Source organism: Xyrauchen texanus, chromosome 20 (genome assembly GCF_025860055.1).
Source record: "Xyrauchen texanus isolate HMW12.3.18 chromosome 20, RBS_HiC_50CHRs, whole genome shotgun sequence".
NCBI classification, from domain to species: domain Eukaryota; kingdom Metazoa; phylum Chordata; class Actinopteri; order Cypriniformes; family Catostomidae; genus Xyrauchen; species Xyrauchen texanus.
This window is the reverse complement of record NC_068295.1, coordinates 14548203-14571102: the sequence shown is the minus strand read 5'-3', so window position 1 is coordinate 14571102 and position 22900 is coordinate 14548203. Positions and strand designations below refer to the sequence as shown.

Here is a 22900-nt window from a genome sequence, read left to right as displayed (position 1 = left end):
CAAAACAAACCCACGCTCTATTCGTTTCTGATTAGCCGGGTGGAAGGTGTGTCATCGGGTCTGACGCAGGTTGGTCGCTCCATGAATAGAAAAACGTGGCTCGCGCAGCAGTGAGCGAGCGGAAATAATCTAATTTATTTCAAACAATTGGATGGTGGAGGACTGTTAGATTTTTTGTGGGGCGACCTCAAGGTTTCACACAAAGCGTGTAATTTAGCTTCACCTTCCGCTTTTCACCGGCTCATGAATATGAATTAAGTGGAAGACTTGAAATAAAACCGACGCGCCAGTGATTTGAGGTTCTACTGCCATTTGAGCTAGACGAGTGAAAGCAACACCAAGAGACAGTCTATTATTTAAATCAAGCCTTCCTTCTATTTCGTTGTATTTTTGCATTCGCAACATGGCCCTGAGAGGATCACTATCCAGATTATTGAGGTCCACGTTGAGTTTTTGTCAACAGAACCGATCGCATTCTGTCGCGATTTTGGGTGCTCCGTTTTCCAAAGGGCAGGTGAGAAACACGTGTTTGTTCACTGAGAAGTCAAGCACTTGGAAAGTTGATTTTGTGAACCGTGTTATGATGGTAGGCCTATTTTTATGATTCTCCTTTAGAAAAGGAGAGGGGTGGAGCATGGACCCAAAGCCATTCGGGATGCGGGTTTGGTGGACAGACTTTCAAATCTTGGTAAGTACATAATTGTACTTTTTTTGTCCTTTATTTAATTTAACGTGCTTGTAGATTAAGTAAAATCAGCGCTCGCATGCTCTTATGCAACGCACGTGAATCGGAAACAACGTAGGCTACTGCATAGGTTACATCATCCAACTCTCCCGGTTTAGGAGGGGATGTTTTATTTAAAAAAAACGATACATTTCAAAGCTCACATTCTCTTTCACGTAGCAATAATTGCGGATGTGGCAATTTTGTGAGATTTCTAAGATGTAAACACTTTAAATGGAGAAAAAAACACATTCAGTGGAAAAAGATCTGATTACCTAATGCAAGAGTTTTGGATGTTGCGTCTGGCCACGTTGAACCAACGTGCGTTACTGAGACTGCAGCTCTCCGCACATTCAGCAGAGATGCCACGAGACAACCTGACCACTAGACTTGCGACATCACATAAAGAGTTATTTTAAGTATCGTTACGGTTGGTTCAGTCGATGTAAATAACTGGGTTGCAAATAACGTTTTAGGTGGCCTGTTTTTTTTATTTTTTTTAAATGGGAACATTACATAAACAGAAGAGTAAGCACTGCAGTTGAGGAGGGAGGGGAAAAAAAAACAAGACCCACAGGTAATGACAACATGGTTTCTATGACGTTGAAGGGATGGTTCACCCAAAAATGAAAATTCTCTCATTATTTACTCACCCTCATTTTTGGATCTATGCCTTTAGAGAAGCATACATTAGCTAATGAAATGTATGGAAACTCCACACAACACAAACTCCAAAGGTCTTTTTTTTTCAGTATTCTCTCTCTGCAAATAAAGATTTGAGTTTAACTGGCTTGGAATGCTGAACATTAATAGATTACAACAGGAATATATTACTACTGTATGAATGGATGTAGCCCCATGCTGTAAGTAGATTAAACATTAATTGTGATCAATCTTATTTTTTTTATTGTTAATGACTAATTTTCATAATTTTAAAGTTTAATTTTGCCTCCTAGATACAGTAGGCCTATTTTCATAAAAATACAATGCATTTAGGTCTACTGGTTTACTCTTCTCTTTAATGTATAAAACTAAATGTAATAATATTATATAGTATATCTATAATACACTTATTAAGGGAGAGCAAGGCACAAACTAATACTCTTTGGTTTTCTTAAGTTTGTGTAAATGCACTTGGTTCAAAATGTTTTTCCTTTTTCACATTAATTTCATTAAATTAAAACTTTTTACACCATCTATCTGGAAAGAGGGAAAGTAAAATCAAATTGCCTATTCTGAATACAATATTGATAGGGCACGTTGAAACGGGTGAGGGACACATTGTAACATGACCACGTAAATCCCCCTCTAACAACTGTATAGAATAGAATCCTTTATTTTGGTCACACATTATACACACAGTTTTTTGCATATATACAGTGAATTGTATTAGTTTTCATATATACAGTGAAATGTATTCGTTTTCATATATCCCAGTTAAGCTGGGGTCAGAGTGAAGGGTCAGCCATGATACGGCACCCCTGGAGCAGATAGGGTTAAGGGCCTTGCTCAAGGGCCCAACAGTGGCATCTTGGTGGTGCTGGGGCTTGAACCCCTGACCTTCTGTTCAGTAACCCAGAGCCTCAACCGCTGAGCCACCACTGGTCTAATTAAAAATAAATAGGATATAAACTAAATTATTAGGTAAATAAAAGCCATTTATTAATTTTGTCATATATTATAGCAATCATTTTGTCACAAAAATAAATGCACAACAAACAGCATTGGCCAGAGTAATGCATTGATTGACACAACACACAAACACATTAAAGGGAATTATGTAAATTACATATCTGACTGCATGGAAATACAGATAGTTTGTTCTTATTGGGGCAAGATGTAATGCAGTTACAATGTGCCCCATCAGTGCAACAGGGATTTAAACTTGGCTAGATAATAATTAAATGTCTATGTAAGGTACTTGCTAACAGACTGGAGATTAAAATGATACCAAGTTTGCCTTTGTTTTAAATTAACAATAAAAACTGAGATGAAAATTAACCTTTTGTGTGAATTTGTAACTTTTTACAGTTAAATGAACATTTAGGTGATATCTTCCAAGGTTTTTGAATTTTGCTGTTATTTTTTCACTATACAGTTTTGATATGGCAACAGGTAAACAAATTATGTTTCACCTTACCACAAAATATATTTTATTGATACTGAAAATCAATAAAATGTGTTTTATTTTTTCAAACAGACACCTTTTACTCATGCTTCTAGTTCTTTTTAAGAGCATTAAACATGTTTAATGCATTCCATAAGTTAATTTGTAGAGCTAATTGTACTCTAAACATTATGCCTCAAATGCTGTCTGAGCTTAACTTGTATTTAACCTGGAATATTACTTTTTAAGAGAGTGTATATTACAAGATGTTTCAACTAAAAAGACTTTGAATCTGGGTAAATAAGACATTTGTTTATATAAAAATTGGGTGGACCTAAATACAGTTCTGAAATGGAATGAGATGCAGATTTTTCTTTTTTCTTTTTTTTGGCCATTCTGCTAGACAGAAATTGAAGTGATGACGTCATGGGATGTCTGTGGTGTTTTAATGGTTTAACCACTGCCAGTAATGTGAAAGGCAGTTCCCACCAAGTCAGTGACAAAAGCTTTGGGACAGTGGGCTTCAGATTACAGGACATCTATAGCCTTTGTGGTTTAAATGACTAGTTTCCATTTAATTAGGTAGTCCTAATTAGTGATTGACCGATATGGGTTTTTTATTGGCTGATGTCAATATCCAGAGAGCAGGTTGGCCGATACAATGCCAATATATCACACAATTTAATATAGTAAACAACATAAACATAAAATTGCTAAAAAAAAATATAAACTCTTATTTAGCACTATGTTTACTCAATTTCACACAAAACTAACTTTGTAAAATAGAATCTAAAAAAATATTTTATTTTAAATGATAGATAGAAGTTTCTTCTGATTTTTGTTTATTCATCAAGTTTTATTTATTTATTTGCACATGAAGACATTTTTATTATATTAGGTAGAAGTAAATAACAGTACACACAGTAGTCCAACAGCCATGGGTGGCATGTCCATGTTAGCAATAGCATTTTCTCAACTACAACAAAAATACCAAATCAAACCAATTGCACAGTGCATGGTGAATTAGACATTTACTTATAGCACAAGTGAAGTGCTTTTATTTTGAAGTGGCGCTTGTGCGGATCTAGGGCGAGCAGCAAACTCCTGACCATTTAAATGGTCCGGATCACCTGCTTGGATTGTCACGGACTGACCATCATGATTTGTGACTTATTTGAGGAACATTTGATCCTTATTCTGAAGATTTTGATTCTGGCTGATAGAATACACGCTTAAGAGGAAGATATTAGATGAGCGCTGGACGGGAAGATAACGCTGGATTTTTGTGAAGTTCGTGAATTACATTGTTTAAATGAGATCCACATATTTGCAGATGGTATATGATTGACATTTTATTGATATTTACCTTTTTTATCATTACACAAGACAGTTAAGAGAGATGGAGAAGGAAACCGGCGAGCAATATAACGCGTCTTGGCTCTGATATGCGGAACGTTTAAATGAGACCGTGTTGCACCGTGGTCTATTATTGTAGAAACCCAATAGAATGTAACAACAAAATGAACTGTGATTGGTTGTTTACATGTCTCAGTTGATTCACATGCAAGCAGGTGATTTTCAGCATCCTCATGAAACAAATCAGCCAAAGGGGAAAATTTGTGGCCGATGTTGATAATTAACAAAATTACAAATATCGGTCAATTCATCGTCTCAGCGATATATCGGTCCTAATAAAGTAAATTAACTTTGAATGCAAAATACTTTTTTAATGACAGGAGGGAATTAGATGGACAGGAAACCCTGCTACTATATGACAACTAATTCTTTATAATGGTAATTGAATAAAGGAGTAGAAAGTGTTGCAATATTCTAATTCCTTCTGAGCTTATGTCCTTAGTGGCTCTTTGGAATTTGCAAGTCACCTCAGAGTCTCGCCAGCGGCCAGTCTGCTGTTATTCACATAAACATAGAGCCGAGCTGGTTACGTAACATCATCTTCTCCATGTAATCCGATAGTTCCTGCTATCTTTAAGCCTGAGGTTTTTTCCTTCGGCAGATATGAACAAGTGACATACTTCTGACATCGCTTTGAATGACCCTGTTTCACCTTAGATGTGGAGGATTTTCCCTTGTTATCTTGAAAATGGAACACTGTATATTTTTGTCTTTTTGGCTTCCCTATTAGGAGCCAGTTCTATCTATTGAGGACAGATGTTTGTTGTTTACATGTTTGGATGTTTGAATGCTTATGGGGTTCATGGTAAATGTAATTCTTAAAAATAATGACATTTAAATTGTAAATTATTCACACATCATTAGTACTGTATGTAACTTAAAATTGTTATTAAAACAGAAAAATATTGTATGCAGCTATTGTACTTATTGTATTGATACTATAACATAGTAAGAATTTACTACGAATTTCCATGAGAATTACACAAACGCATCTCTCTTGCTTAATTGCCCTTAAAAAATGTCACAGTGTAAAAAATCTTAAAGGTCCTAAAATAGGCGTAATATTCTTTATTCAAAATAATTTATCTTATTGTTTTTAATTTATTTGGGGTTTAATGTGAACTTGACATGTCTTCGTTGCTTACCAAATGTCTTTTCATGGCCTAATGAAGCAGTAACATATTGTTGCATCCCTTTGACAAACGTTTGGCATCAAGTGTTTGGAGCTGTGAAAATAATCCTTTCCATTGCACCTTATATGGAAAGAATTCTTGACCAAACTATATCAGTACTTATCCATTGCAACAAATATAGATGTCTTACTCCCTTTTCTAAGTGCTGATTATGAATGCCAAATGCATATGGCAAAACTGTTAACTAATTAGAGGAAATTGCTCTGACTTGTAACTGACTGATGCTCTGCTTACAAAACCACAAGGCTTTGAGTAAGTGCAAATGAGCAATAATCGTAAACTCTGCGTGGTCCAAAATCTAAAACAAGATCTGAAAGTCTTAAAACATGGTTAAATCTGAGCCCTAACTTCTATCTCCTCATCTTAACACATTTTGGCTGAGTTTTTATCAGATCCTATTCCTTAATACTCTCTTTGTGGCTTGTAATCAAGCAGAAAACAAATCTAGAATTAAGTTATTTTATAAGCCTTAACATGGCTGCAATGTTCGAGTCTATTTCTGTTAGGAGGCCTCTGGATGGTAAAGGAGGCCATCATTGGTAGGTTTAAGATCTGCTGAGTAATTCAACACCACCAACAAGTCACTGAGTTTGTTCTGGTTCTATCAAGCTGGGCCCCATCACCTGTTTAGATCTTCAACAATGTCTTCCTAATAGGAGTTGTCTGATAGTTTCTGCCTATATACCTACTACATGTCCTGGTCAACTGTCTTGTTGCAGACTACCCCTTGCATGACTTCGGAGACCTGAGCTTCCAGCACCTTGATAAGGATGAGCACTTTATGCACGTCCCATTCCCACGCACAGTCGGACGAGCCAATCAGCTTCTGTCTGGAGCTGTGAGCGGCGCAGTAGGGGCTGGACACACCTGCATCATGCTGGGGGGAGACCACAGGTGCGCACCCAATTTAAATTGTGAATTTTTCATATCAATTTCATACAAGCTGATCTAATTTATCAGATAGCAGGTTTTATTTTTTTTTACTTGAAGCAATATTCCATTAAAATGTATAGCCACAAGATAAAATCGCTTACTAACTTTGTTGCCATGATGTAATATCAGCAAACCCTAAAATGACTGTAAATATTATGATTTAAATAACTTTACAGTTTAAATAATACAGGTATATGAGTTTTAACCGAATAATTAATTTGAGCTTTTATAAAATTATAAGCTTCACATGTCTGCTTTTTAAACCCTTTAAAATGGACCCATTCACTTCCATTGTAAGTGTCTTACTGTACCACAAAAAAATTAAAGTACAAATCCAAGTTAATCAACATTATGCCACAAATGCTGTCGATTGAGCTTAACCTATATTGAACCTATATATTCCTTTTAACCCAGCTATTTTTACGACAACCATTTTACAACAAAAAATACTTCTACCGTATACTTATTACTTGTAAAAGAAAAAAGTACTTGTAACCAGATTAGGGCAGGCAATAAATAAATAAAAAAAAAAGTCTAATTAATTACATGATATTGTGATTAATTAATTAATATTTGCTGAAATATGCTTCCAAATAAAGCTAATTCAATATGTTATCAAATAAATATAATTCATAGTTCAAAGAATATATTTTTGTGGCAGTTGAGTAAAGCATTTATTGGACCACACAAAAAAGATGTCAATGTATTGTTTGGCACCTTTAAAACAACACCAATTCTCCTAGGTTTGCAGTAGTAATGTTTGGGAGTCTAACATTTATATTTCATATTGACACCCTAAAGATGAAGTATAAATTGTGTGTGTGTGTATGTCTGTATATATTCACACCGAATTAACACATTAAATTGACAGCCTTAATCCAGAGATATATATATATATATATATATATATATATATATATATATATATATATATATATATATATATATATATATATATATATATATATATATATATATATATATATATATATATATATATATATATATATACACCGATCAGCCACATAAAATCACCTACCTAATATTGTATAGGTCCCCTTTGTGCCACCAAAACAGCACTAACCCGAGATGCTATCCGAGTTACTGTAGACGTTGTCAGTTCGATCTAGTCCGGCCATTCTCTGTTGACGTCTCATCAACAAGGCATTTCTGTCCACAGAACTGCTGCTCACTGAATGTTGTTTTTGGCACCATTCTGAATAAATTCTGGAGGCTGTTGTGTGTGAGAATCCCAGGTGATCAGCAGTTACAGAAACACTCAAACCAGCCCGTCTGGCACCAACAATCATCCATGCGATTATCTAACCACCCAATTTTGTGGCTGCAGTGCATAAAATCATGCAGATATGGATCAGGAGCTTCAGTTAATGTTCACATGAACCATTAGAATGGGGGAAAAAAATGTATCTCCATGATTTGGAGTGTGGCGGGATTGTTTGTGCCAGATGGGCTGGTTTGACCATTTCTGTAATTGCTGATCTCCTGGGATTTTCACACACAACAGTCTTTAGAGTTTACTCAGAATGGTGCCAAAAACAAAAAACTTCAAGTGAGCTGTGGATGGAAATGCCTTTTTGATGAAAGAGGTCAACAGAGAATGGCCAAACTGGTTCAAACTGACAACGTCTATGGTAACTCTGATAACTGCCCTGTACAATTCTGGTGAGAAGAATTGCATCTCAGAATGCTTTTTTTTTTTTTTTTTTTTATTATCAAAACTGAAGTACAACTATAGCATTTGTGATGCTTTCATCTCCACAGTTTAGCAATTGGTTCAGTGGAAGGCCACACCCAGCAGTGCCCTGACCTGTGTCTGATCTGGGTTGACGCCCATGCTGATGTCAACACTCCTCTGACGTCACCTTCTGGAAACCTCCACGGCCAGTCTGTGGCATTCATGCTTAAGGAGTTGCAGGATAAGGTGAATAGCATCCATTCACAGCATTGTGTCAACAGTACAAAGATATGTAAACAAGTTTACTAAGTTTAGGTCTCGGGGGGCCATATTCACAAAACTGTTTAAGGCTACCCTAACTTGCCGATTTAGGACAAACTCTTACAAATAATGGTTGTCAGTCCTAATTTTAGGACTAATTTTTGCTCTAAAGAGTATTTCACAAAGCATTTTAGTGCTAAAACTAGCTCCTAAATCTGTGAAAAGTTAGGGGTTGTCAAAAGGACTCCTAACCAAGTCACTAAGACCAAATCGCAAACAATTATGTCCTTATTTTCATGTACAAGTTGGGCAAGAAGTAACGGCTGTTCTTGCGTCCAGTTTGGTTTTCTTTTACGTTTGCACTACGTCTTACTATCAGCCATGGTTATTCTAGTCTGATAATTAAAAGGCTGCTTATATGCATATCTGCTAATTGTTTACGAGATGCAGACATGTAAGAGGCTGACAATTAGCTGAACATATACTTGTTTAAGTAGTGACACTTGGCCTACATTTTAAAATCTTTATGTGAATATGGCAACATGATACCTCGTTCTACAATATTTCTATTATCAAAATACTGACAGAGACCCATCTCCTGTCACTGTGGGAATAGTTAGTAAGGTTTTTGACATCCATAGCAACGATGCAAACCTCACCCTTTCTCTTAGCTTAAGATTTTTACCCATTCCTTAGTAAAAGTTGGTCTCAGCAGCTTTGTGAATAGGTTTTAAGAGGAAACTCTTACCTATTAACTTTTACTGCTATTTATGAGAACTCTCAGTGGTAAGATAAAATGTTTTGTGAATTCGACCCCAGATCTTTATCAGTCGTCTGATTGTTTCTACCTAAATTCCTATGCCTACTACTAAGTCCGCTACATGATGGGAACGTGTGACAGAACTTTAAGTTGGCTTGATGCAATCTCTGACATGGTTTCTGGCAGGAAATGTGTTAATGAGAACAATCTTTTCTCAGAAAGATGTGGTTCCTCAAAAGATCCCAGTATGTATTTGTGACGATAGTATGTACATTTGCAAATAATTTGTGCCCCAGAAAAAAAATATTTCCACTCAGACACTGATAAGCTTTTTCATTAGAATTTCTAAAAACCTGTGACCATGAGGTAATGTAAATCTGGCTATTGTATTGTTCCCAATGTTTCAAAAATAAAGAATAAAAAAAATAAATAAAAAAAAGAACTTCTAAAAACATTTATTTCTCATGTTTTTACTGCAGATGCCGGAAGTTCCTGGATTTTCCTGGATGAAGCCTTTCCTGGCGGCCAGAGATCTGGTCTACATCGGCCTTCGAGATGTTGATCCAGGAGAGCAGTAAGCAAATTATGTTCCGTCCCTGTCCAAAATGACACCTAGGACTTGGCACCAGTTGCCTGCTCACTCAATCTCAAGTAGCTAAATCACCAACTGTATCATTCCGTGGCCCATTTATGTTTGTATAATACTATTTATAAATATAACTGCCAACAGGACAATAAGTTTTGCATTGTAGCATCAAAATAAAAAGGTTTACTGTGCGGACAGTATGAGACAGGGTTCCCCCGATCATGGAAACCTGGAAATGTCAGGGAATTTTAAAATTGTGGTTTGGAAAAGTCACGGAAATGTATTGGTCAAAAAGTGTACACTTCAAATACATTTCTGTTATTGTAATTTGGTGAATGGTGTACTCTGAAATTACTGACAAAATAGAGCAAAGCAATTTAAATTAAATGCTTTTTGGTACTAACCAGGATGATTCTCTCTCTCTAAGTATAATTCTGAAGAACCTTGGAATTCAGTACTTCTCAATGCGTGACATTGACAGAATGGGCATTCAAAGAGTAATGGAGGTCACACTGGATCACCTCCTGGCAAGGTATAGTAATATTCCAGGATAATCCACACTAATATAACTAGTATTGGTGCTTCTGTAAACAACCAGCACTAACATGCTTGTAGCTGTGTATGCTCAATGTAGATCTGTGTACTTTAGAATTATGTAAATGGGGGACTTGTGGCATGTTTGAGGTCACCTTTTAAATACAACTTGGCACTTTATCTCAGGCGCTGACGCATTTGGGGGGGTTTTCAAGTCATTCTTTTAATCTGTTTACGATAACGTACAATAAAATAGCCGGTGTAATTTCAATATTTTTGGGTTTATTTCAGGAAGCAAAGGCCCATCCACCTGAGTTTTGATATTGATGCATTTGACCCCTCCCTGGCTCCTGCCACTGGAACTCCGGTTAATGGAGGACTGACCTACAGAGAAGGCATCTACATCACAGAGGAGATTCACAACACAGGTACAGGTCTAGAATTCACAGAATTTATGTGCTTGAAACATTTAAGGGATTTAGCAGATGCTCTTTTCCAAAGCAATGTATGTGTGAGACTGTAATCGACAGATGTCAAGCATGCAGTTTGGAACACTATCCGCAAGCAAATGCTTGCTCTACAAATACAAGTGCTAATAGTATAATATGTTCAACCCGTTCTAACAAATTCTAAAAATGTATAATCTAATATTACAATCTAATTGTCTGGTCTATACAGGTTTACTGTCTGTGATGGATGTGGTTGAAGTGAACCCCACACTGGGAGCAACACCTGAGGCTGTTGAGGTTACAGCTAGCCTAGCTGTTGATGTCATCGCTTCCGCTCTCGGTCAGACTCGTGAGGGGGCACATGTCGCCTTCCAGAAGATTCCAGAACAAAAAGAGGACACTGAGCTACGGCTGTGAAGCACATTGACTTTGACAAAATACTATGAACCACTTTTGAGGACTTTGACTAATGAACCACTTTGCATTCCACTAAAAAAAACAATGAAAGGTTTGCAGAGACAAAGCCCCAGACTAAAGCTTTAATATGAAGGTTACTGTAGTCTAGGTCAAAACAAAAATCCTCATTGGTAAATTTGTTGCATTAACTGCATGGGTGACACTTATTTTGTTGTTCTAATAAGCCCTAGGAGGGCTAAGTGCACAAACCTACCACTAATTTCAGCTACGCAAAAAAGAAAAAAGGTGACAAACAAAATGTGTAAGAAATATTTTTGAAGGCTGAAGTGACCCTTGACTGTGGGTGGAATTTAGTGGCAGACTGAATTGTCCTTAAATTTAAGCACTTTTGGACCAGATCTGGTTTTAATTGTATTTGTTTGTGTTCTGTATTTTTATATAGTAGAATTGCTTTTAACGGCTAATCTAATCCAAGATTTGATTAAAACTGAGTGATTTTAAAGTAAGTTATTTGAATACGCTTAATATTTAAACTTAGTATTTTCTTTGAAAATCTGGATACAATAAATGTATGAATAATATATTTTGTACACTCATTCAGATTTGATTGCACCACCAGTAACAGTATCTTTTTAAGTAAGTGTAGTTTGATTTATTGCATTTTCCTATTTCTCTAAAAATGTTTTGCGCAATAAACGATTGTACTGAAGACGGATTCTGAATGGTCCATGACTCATTACATGGTAAAGCTTCTGATGACCTTACCCAGGTACATGCAGTCTGAGACAGATTGGAGGAGACATGTCAGAGCTGAGAGCATGATAATGCTTTAAACACTGGATTATAGTAATTAAACATAGAAACGTGTTACATTGTTCCAGTTTTATTCAGGCTGTCTGCCTTAAACCACTTATAAAGCTATATTTTTACATATTCTTTAACAAGAAAATGTTTTGTTAATTAGGTGTTAAGTATGTTGCTAGGTTGTTTAAGGTGGTCATCCAAAAATATGCTTTATTTAAAATGATAGTTCACCTAAAAATGAAAATTCTCTTATTTACTTAACCTCATGTCATCCCAGATGTGTATAGAATTATTTTTTCAGCAAACAAATACATTTTTTTTAGAAGAACATCTCAGCTCTTTTGATCCATACAATGCAAGTGAATGGTGATCAGACATTTGTTGCTCCAAAAATCTGTCTTCAGTGGTTAAATCCATATATTCTGAAGCTATATGATAGATGGGGTTGGGAAGGAGATCAACATTTAAGTCCTTTTTTTTTTTTCTCTCTAAATCTCCACATTCACATTTATATCTGAAAGCCACATGTGGTGCCTGTTTAGTTTTGCTTTCACATGTGAAAGTGGAGATTTAGAGTAAAAAAAGGACTTTCATTTTGATCTGTTTCTCACCCACACATATATTGCTTCTGGAGATCTGGATTAACCACTGGTCTGGATTCCTTTTATGTTTCCTTTTTTATTTTTGAAGCTTGGACGGTCTGATCACCATTCACTTGCATTGTATGGACCTACAGAGCAGATATATTCTTCTAAAAATCTTTGTGTTCTGCTGAAGAATGAAAGTCAAACACGTCTGGGATGGCATGAGGGTGAGTAAATGATGAGAGAATATTTATTTTTGGGTGAACAATCCCTTTAATGAGAGCAGAAACTGAAAACCACAAAACCCACTCCTCTTGAACAGGTATTTGATATTAAATAAATATTCCAAGATCAACACAAGTTAAACTCAATCAACAGCATTTGTGGCATAATATTGAATACCACAAAAATTTATTTTGACTTGTCCTTCCTTTTATAAAAAAAAAAAAAAGCACAAATCTGGGTTCCATTGAGGCATTCCATAGGAAGTGAAAGAGGGTCAATCTGTAAACGTTAAAATACTCACTATTTCAAAAGTATAGCCATAAGACAAACAATATGAGTGTTAACATGACTTTATTGTGATACAATCACTTGCTAACTTTAACTTTAAGTATGACATTTTACAACTGCATTGCCATGGCAACACGTCAACATACCATAAAATCCTAAAATGACAAAATATCCATTTGAAAAACTTTACACACCTTTTAACACAATAAATAATGTAAGCGCATTTATAAAATTATGAGCTTCACATTTTCACCTTTATACCCTCAAAAAATTGGCCCCATTCACTTCCATTGTAGTTCCTCACTGTAACTTATAACTATCAGCTTATAACTTATTGTAAATATTTTTTGTGGTAATCAACCTTATTCCACAAATGATGTTGATTTATCTTAACTTATATTAAACGGAATATTCCTTTAAACACTTAAATGTACTTGTTTATCTTGGGAATGTAATTGATTTGAAAAGGCTTGAACACTTGATTCACCTGCAATGCACTATTCATAATCCTCATTATGACATCACATGCCCCAGTGGTGTCCCACCTTGCTGCGCATGACAGCTGATGCCTCCACTGATACATCTGATGTTTTGCCCTATCATTACAATAAATAAAAACAGACAGCTGCCAAAAGGTCAGTATGTCAAGGTGACCTTAAAGCGGTGGGCTTTGGTTTATATACGCTGTAGCAGGTGTTACTGCCACTTTGTTCTCAGTGATGTTTACCGTACAGTCTAACAAAATGGCCAAACACACCCCTTTCCCCTCCAACCAGGACTTATGAAGCAAGTGACTTGACTGTTTATTGCGGTCACTCCCTCCCTCACTCTTTCTCGCTCTCTCTCTGCTGAGAGTGTATTCAGCTCTGTTTTGATTGATAAGGGAACAACAAAGGGCAAATACACAACCAGTCTCTTTAAAAGTACGTAACCCAGTAGCTGTTGATTTAATACAATGTGACAACTATAAAAAGATCAAATAAACAACATATTCTGCTGAAATTTCTAAATTTTATTTCAGTTAAAAAAAAGATTTCATTAGTTAAAGTGGTTGAGGTACAGTAAAAATACAGATAAGTTACATATATACAGTATATATTTTCTCTCCTTTCACAGGATCCCATCCATCTGTCTATCCACTTGACATCAGGCAGGTTTATTTAAGTTTGGGAGGGTTACGCCACCTCTTCTCTTCAGATCAGGTCCTGATCCCCTAGCACTCTGAAAGTACCATTGATGGCATGGTCACCATACCCCCCCCCCCCATTGAGAGCAGTACTTATGCTAATACAGTTTAGTTCATATACATATTTCATAGTTAAAATAAACACCCATACACATACATGTGACACCATCACAAAAGTTTCCAGCACATAGTCACCAGGACAGACACCAGTGAACATCAGGAAGAAAAGGGAGATGTAGAGTTGTATTTTACAGCCTTATCGCCTACTTGCGGAAGAACTTAAGGTAGACCACCGCCCCTAGGATGACCACTTACATGATGATAATGACTGCCAATAGCAGTTTGTTAGTCATCAGCCTGTAATGAAAACAAATAAGACAGGAAGAGATTTGAAAATCCTTCAAATTATGTAAAATAATGACATCATTATCCATTTCATAATTCACATGCCTTACCGTTGGGACATTGCATGCAGGATTTTTCTGCTGCGGCTCAGGTTCACTCCAGTGTGAACCAGCTGAGCAAAAAGAGAAGAGACAATAAAGTTAGCACATTCTAGGCATGTAGCTTGTGTAATGTTTAGTTGCTTGTCCACCACAAACAGTGATTGGTTGCAATCTAGATTGGTCTTGTTTACTCTGACTCTGGTCATTATTACAGGATTGTCCCTGTAATAAATGCACTGTAAGTCGCTTTGGATAAAAGCGTCTGCCAAATGCATAAATGTAAATGGTGCGGTCCAATTGTTCTCTCTGTTCTCCTAGGTCCTCAATGATGTCTGTGCCAATCTGGTCCGTCTCTGCTGCGATGCGTTGGCTTTGTTCAATGCTCTTTGAGGCATTAATGAGAGACTCTGTCCCCTGGATGAGCAATGCACGCTGGGACTGAAGATGTGTCTGTACAAACAAACACAAGAGCCATTTGTAATTGTCCTGACACATATTTGCTGACAATAAAACAGTGTATGCCACCTGCAGCCTGAAGGTTCAAGGTTAGGAGATAGAACACATTTCTGCAGAATCTACAGAAGTTTGTGTAATTTCAACTTCATTTTTAAAAGAATCATGTTTGATTTGCAAATTCTCAGAAAAGTAATACACTACCCACAATCCTAAAATGGGATCCACCAATCAAAGAAGCTGTGGCAAATTGATTTTTGATTTTGTAATAAGCTTCTAAAGTATAATATTGTATGCTTATAAACAACTATTATCGTTCTTGATTTATTTGTCAGCTTTGATTTTTTATTCGTAATTATGCGATTATTAGCGATTATTAAATAATCATCTGATCTCAGTTATTTAATCTAACCACTGTTATATAAGATAACTGAGATTATAGAGCACTTCAAATTCCAATCACAGTTTAATGCCCAACTAAGGGAATTTTAAGCAAAATTATAAATGCAATGAACCATGAGTTTGTGTGTCATTCAGACTCCGAGTGTCACTGAGCCTCACAGTTGATTTCAACCAGAGCATAAAGTGCTTCTCAAACGCTCCCGTGAAAATATCAAATTTGATAGTGAACACAAAACGCTCCAGTTTCACTGATCGTGCAATGGAAAATGTCCTATTTCTGTGGTGTGATAAAATGATGAAAAGAAATCTCAAAGGTTTTGCTTCATGAGAAATAAGGACTCAGGGGTTCAATCAAAGAACATTAAAATAACATAATAATAATAAATATGAAAGTGAAAAATTAGGATAGAAATATTTTACTATTGAATTATATAATATAATAGTATATAAATAATACAAATATATATTTTATATTATATTATTTTAATAAATAAAATATATGTTTTATCAGTTCCTAAAACAAAAGAGTAAAATGTAAAACTGAACAAAATTAACTTTGACCAAAAAGAGACATATTTTAAGTAATTAGTAATATTTTAATTTAAAAAAAGTTTTAAAACCTTAAAAGTAAATCATACAGTATATCCCTATTTTAATAAACTCTTAAATTTCCCTTTTTCAGGACACTGTATTTTAAAGGTAATTTTGTAAAAATCCAAATAACTTTACAGATCTTTATTGTAAAAGGTTTAAACAATGTTTTGAAAATGCAGCTTACAGAAGGTAGGCAATTAAGGTCACAGTTATAAAAACTTAGGACACTAAAGAGACATTTCTACTGGCTCTGAAAAGCACCAAAAGAAAGATGCCCAGAGTTCCTGCATGGAGACATGAGGACTGCAGATGTGGCCAGGGTAAGTTTTAAGGACCTGTTGTAATGCAGGTCCTTACCAGACATCACCGGCAACAACGTCGCCTATGGGCACAAACCCACCTTCGCTGGACCAGACAGGACTTGCAAAAAGTGCTCTTCACTGACGAGTCGTGGTTTTGTCTCACCAGGGGTGATGGTCGGACTCACGTTTATCGTCAAAAGAATAAGCGTTACACTGAGGCCTGTACTATGGAGCGGGATCGATTTGGAGGTGGAGGGTCTGTCATGGTCTGGGGCGGTGTGTCATAGCATCATCAGACTGAGGCAATCTCAACACTGCATTACAGGGAAGACACCCTCCTCCCTCATGTGGTATCCTGACATGACCCTCCAGCATGGCAATGCCACCAGCCAAACTGCTCATTCTGTGCATGATTTCCTGCAAGACAAGAATTTCAGTGTTCTGCCATGGCCAGCTAAGAGCCTGGATCTCAATCCCATTGAGCACTTATGTGACCTGTTGGATCGGAGTGTGAGGGCTAGGGCCATTCCCCCAGAAATGTCCAGGAACTTGCAAGTGCCTTGGTGGAAGAGTGGGGAAACATCTCACAGCAAGAGTCCATGAGGATGAGATGGCTGGTGGCCACACCAGATACTGACAGTTACTTTTGATTTTGAACTTTTTTTTTAAATGCTTATGGAAAAAATGAATAGGAAAAATACTTCTGAAACCAAGGCTGCTGAAAAATTGGGCAGTCACAACCAATTTGAAACTGTAAGGAGCCCAAACCAATTTACAGTCAGGGGCCCAGAATTCCTTGCTATGCCCTGGTAGGGTTTAACCTATACAAGTTTACCAATACATACTTTTAGAGGGCCAGAAATTTTTTTTTGATGGTGTATGTCCATCATGACAAAATTTGGCAACATATTTTTAAGGATCATGACTAGATAGCACAGGTGCAACTAAAGAAATGAACAGAACAAGACTAACATCAATCAACAGAGCAAGCAAAGTTCATCAATATTCATGACTTGATCCTTCCAATTTTGTTACATTCAAACTACCAACAGTAATGACAGTCATCTCCTGTTGAAGTTTACCCAGCCTCCTCTTTTATAATGATAAACCTTTCGATCCTAACATAACAAGTCTAATTTTCTGTGAAATTACAGGATCATTTTATTGAACAGTACAAAGGACAAATCAAAAGTGTTTCACACATCTCTTCTTTACACATCAGTGCATTTCTGACGCAAGAGTAAGAGTTTGCACACTTGCCCAACACACGCATGATGATGATGTACCATGAACCGTGACCTGCCAGCATTTCTACATTAAAGATTACATAACAGATCACATTCTAACTAGAGAATTGAAGAACACACTGTATACTAAATGTCAGATATCACTGTACATCAGCTTATAAGCCTGCAGGAGTAAGATTCTTTGTTATTAAACTGAGACTGACTAATCATGTTTTTAACCATCTGAGTCACAGACATTCAGAGAAAAAGCAGCCAGATTCAATGAACTCATTTCATCTTAGCATTAAGTGTAGCCTTGACAGTTTGGTACTGTGAAAACACATAACAGTTGTGGAATGCAGGTTAAGGTGTGTCGTTCATGGAAACACACAGTAAACATAGAGATCAATAAGGTTGTGTAAAAACAACTACTCACTTAACAGGCACTTCCTGTAAGAATTCCTATCTGCGTTGGTGTAGATGGGAGTTTAAACCAGTTCTAGCCTGAGTGAAACTAGATCCATGGGATGAACAGGATTCGAACCACCAATCCTGCGATTAGTGGCCGAAACGCTCTACCAACTGAGCCATGTTTCATCCATATTCAAAATATTTATTACATGTCCTGGAATAAAGATCTGATTATGGCCTTGATCAGCTTAAATGGAGTTTGGTATAATATGATGGTGTTCATTATTTATATTGTGTTTGATGTTAATAAGACTTGGACTTGCAAATAAAAGTTGTTTAGCAGTAAATATACTTTGAATTTATACAAATAAAACAGTAATTGTTTGTTTTAAGTATGAACCAATTTGGTAATGACACCAAATAAATATTAGGTCATGATGTAAAAAAATATAATTAATTACATTTCTGTTCTTCAAACTGTGCTGCCCTGGCAATTCGCATTGCCATGACAACCAAATTATTTTGGTAAAACTTGCATAATGTAAATGACAGAAGTATTGGGGTCAGAGATTCTTTCTTGCAAAAAAAAAAAAAACATAATAAATAAGACAAATTGCACATAAACACCAAATAAATTCAAAATATGTTTTTTGTTCGTCGGAAAAATAAATTAAAAGTTAAAAGTCTGGCTAGGGATAATGCTAAAATAGAGGAATCCTGGCAAATGCTATATTTCAACACTCTTAAACATAAGAAAAAACTATAAAAGCTATTATAATCTATTATAATCCTTTAGAACTAGAATGGCTTAATTTTAAAATGACTTTTTCTTTATAATCATTCAAGGGGACAGAAGAATCATGAAATGTATTCAAAATACAGGCCACTGTGCTTCTGTATAAATAAAATTTTCGCAAAGCTAGAAGCCATGGTAAAATATGACTTTGAATAGTAACACTGAGCTCACATCATGGTGATCATGTTTTCCACTGTCGTAAATAAAAGGCTGGTAAGACACCACTCACATTCTGCTCATTCACTGGTTTGTAAATCACTTGTCTGCTGTCTCTAACGTAGCCGGAGAACCCTGATGCTCCATCTGAGCTCCTTATGTCTCTCTGCAATTTGGCCAGATCTTTGCGGTACAGTCAAATCTTTGTAGACATGGCGTTCCTGAAGGATGCTGGAGCACCAAACAGCTCCTGTTCCATGCCCTGAAGCTGAAAGAAATATTATAAATTACAGATTCACTTAGACAATGCTTCTTGTGTTAACTTGTATATAACAGTATTGTATCATCTAATTACTTCAGAAAACATATAATGTCTGTAAGAGGCTCTGAATCTCACTGAATAATTCTTTAAAATGAAAAATAAAAAAACTAATGTAAACTCTTTATATTATTATAACATTATATATTATAATATTATTTTTCTTTTTATCCCCTTTTCTCCCAATTTGGAATGCCCAATTCCCACAGCCTTAGTAGGTCCTCGGGGTGGCACAGTTACTCACCTCAATCCGGATGACGGAGGACAAGTCTCCGCACAACTCATCACGTGGCTCGTTGTGCATGACACCGAGGAGACTCCCAGCATGTTGAGGCTCATGCTACTCTCCGCGATCCACGCACAAATTACCAAGTGCCCCATTGAGAGCGCGAACCACTAATTGCGGCCATGAGGTGGTTACCCCATGTGACTACCCTCCCTAGCAATCAGGCCAATTTGTTTGCTTAGGAGACCTGGCTGAAGTCACTCAGCACACCCTGGATTCGAACTCACGACTCCATGGGTTGTAGTCAGCAACAATACTCTCTGAGCTACTTAGGCCCCCTGATCTTATTTTGCATTATGTTTTACATTTAAATATTTAGAGACAGAACCTTTAATTTTTTCAAAAACACAGAATAACTGGTGTTATATACCGTGGCAATTCCTTATTGAGCATTCTGCGGAGTGCCCTTTGAGTCAACTTGGCTGGACAGCCACTTCTAGGGAGAGCAGCCACAGTACCAAATCATCTCTATTAACAGAATATTTGTCTAACTGTGGACAGGTGAATACCTAAGCTCTTCAAAATAAATTTGTAACCCTTTCCAGCTTAATGCAAAGCAACAATTCTTAATCATAGGTCTTCTGTGGTCTCTTTTTTGCGATTCATGGTCTATGTCAACAGATGCTTCTTGTGAATAGCAAACTCAAAATGTTTTTTATAAGTCAAAGTAGCTCTAATCCACACCTCCAATCTAGTTTCATTATTTGGGTGCCAGGTTTGCCAACTCCTGACTCTAGTCAGAAAACAAAAGAGTCAGAAAACAAAACAAAAAAAAAAAAAAAAAAATGTATGACTTACCTTTTTGATGATGTCTTTTTTATTTTAATTATCTTAACATTTTGACCTGTCATTGGTCATACAGTTACAAAGGAAATCTGAAAATCTGTGCTTTAAAATCATAGGTTTGAAACATCACAGGTCTCTAATACAGGAGGACAAGTGTACATTAATGTGCACACACAATGCATCTGATTAAAGACACTTGGAACACTGGTTTGTCTGTTTTACTGCAGAGGTCGTCACTAGTTTTCCGAAGCACTACTGCCACCTGGTGTCTTAAACTAATCCAAGCACAAACACTAATACACCTTCATGAGGATGAATTAGCCACTCTTTTCAAGATATTAATTTAAAGCAAATAAATACTATATTTTAAACAAATGAAGTGTTTATAAAATAACAGATTGCCTAGCATGTGTTATGGTCTTAAATTCATGAAAACAATCGGCTTTTCGGGCAAAACATTCCTCAGGACAGCCGATGTTTCCGTGTAGCACCTTTACAGTGGCTTTATATTTGCCTAACATAAAAAGATCCAGAAAAATCTAATACATAATTAAAAAGAATCTACACCTTAAATCATTCAGTCAATAATGTTTATTTATATTACTTATACTTGAAGGTACGTCATGAAACCAAATACACAAAAATAGTGAAATAGTTTAACAGGCAAGCATACAGCATCTTTGCGTGATAACTGCATTGTGGGATATGTAGTTAAAATTTTACATGCACTCATTTAAAATAAAATATATATATAAATATATATGTGTGTGTGTGTGTGTGTGTGTGTGTGTGTGTGTGTGTGTGTGTGTGTGTGTGTGTGTGTGTGTGTGTTGGGGAGTAACGGAATAAATGTAATGGGATAACGTTTTTAAAATACAAATTCTAAGTAACTGTATTCCACTACAGTTACAATTTAAACCATTGGTAATTACAATACAGTTACATTAAAAATTGGATTACTGAAGAGATTACTTTGTATTTTATTGTAATTAGTTTTATTTAATATTTAGTCCTTTCAGATGGAAAAACGTTTATACATAACATCTAATTTTCAACTGCTTTTATTCTCAGCAAACATAACATGTGTAAATATTTGTATGAACATAAAAAGATTCATCAACTAAACATAAACTATCACAGTATCACAGACATGTGATGAACAGAAATGGAATAATGGCTGTCTCGTTTGGAAGGATACATCCTCTGGAGGTTGCATTAGTCGGCCGCATACGTCATTGAGGCTGTCTAATTTCATTTTTTTTTTTCTTCTTATTTTGTATCTATTGTCAATGTCTTTTATGTATATGCACTTACATTTATAAATTTGTTAACCTTATTTGCATTCCCAATTATTTTATATGTATTTTTTTAATGAAATGAGACAGCCTCGATGACGTATGCGGGCGACAAATGTGACCTCCGAAGGACGCATCCTTCCAAACGAGACACAGCTAATATGACCCTGAACAAAGGGGGGATCAAAAGTAACTGTCAGTATCTGGTGGGGCCACCAACTGCATTAAGAACTCCTGTGCATCTCCTACTCATGGACTGCACCAGATTTGCCAGTTCTTGCTGTGAGATGTTCCCCACTCTTCCACCAAGGCACTTGCAAGTTCCCGGACATTTCTGGGGGAATGGCCCTAGCCCTCACCCTCCAATCCAACAGTTCCCTGACATGCTCAATGAGATTGAGATCCGGGCTCTTCGCTGGCCATGGCAGAACACTGGTGTAACTCGGGAAGTTGTTGTTGCCATCCTGTACCTGTCCCGCAGGTGTGATATTCAGATGTACCAATCCTGTGCAGGTGTCCTTATATGTGGTCTGCCAATGCGAAGATGATCAGCAGTGCTTCCTGTCTCCCTGTAGTGTTGTCTTAGGCATCTCACAGTACGGACATTGCAATTTATTGCCCTGGTCACATCTGTAGTCCTCACGCCTCCAGCATGGCTAAAGCACGTTCACACAGATGAGCAGGGACCCTGGGCATCTTTCTTTTAGTGTTTTTCAGAGTCAGTAGAAATGTCTCTTTAGTGTCTTAAGTTTTTATAACTATGACCTTAATTGCCTACCTTCTGTAAGCTGTTAGTGTCTTAACGACCGTTCCACATGTGCATGTTCATTAATTGTTTATGTTCATTGAACAATCATGGAAAACATTGTTTAAACCCTTTACAATAAAGATCTGTAAATTTATTTAGATTTTTCAAAATTATCTTTAAAATACAGTGTCCTGAAAAAGGGACGTTTCTTTTTCTGCTGTGTTTATAAATTATGTGATCCAAAGTGCATTTGAACAGCGGTGAAATACTTTCTTGTGAGAAGTAAGTTTGAAGTAAGTTTGGAGCAGAAGAAATAGAAATAAACCTTGTGTAAATTGTCAGATTTACACTAAGATAAAATGCTATTTCTAGCCTTTTTACATGCACAATGTTACCAGGCATGATCATTTTTTTTTTATCAAGAAAATTCACGTTGGATCACAATTTCTTTTTTCTAGTAAGACCTTTGATATTAGGGCAAAAATCATATTCTTGATAATATTTTTTGTATTGTTTT

The 22900-nt window shown here is 36.3% G+C and overlaps 1 protein-coding gene and 1 pseudogene across 1 annotated transcript; one reads left to right on the top strand and one right to left on the bottom strand.

The window, feature by feature from the left end:
• Positions 1–60: 60 nt before the first annotated feature.
• arg2 (arginase 2) lies at positions 61–11798 on the top strand. Its single transcript, XM_052151610.1, has 8 exons — positions 61–514; positions 616–688; positions 6160–6334; positions 8156–8315; positions 9570–9664; positions 10104–10208; positions 10502–10638; positions 10889–11798. The coding sequence occupies exons 1-8, from the start codon at positions 404–406 to the stop codon at positions 11074–11076; spliced, it is 1044 nt and encodes a 347-aa protein (XP_052007570.1). The 5' UTR covers positions 61–403; the 3' UTR covers positions 11077–11798.
• A 2217-nt stretch (positions 11799–14015) lies between these two features.
• On the bottom strand, positions 14016–19649 carry LOC127660324 (vesicle transport through interaction with t-SNAREs homolog 1B-like; annotated as a pseudogene).
• Positions 19650–22900: the final 3251 nt, after the last annotated feature.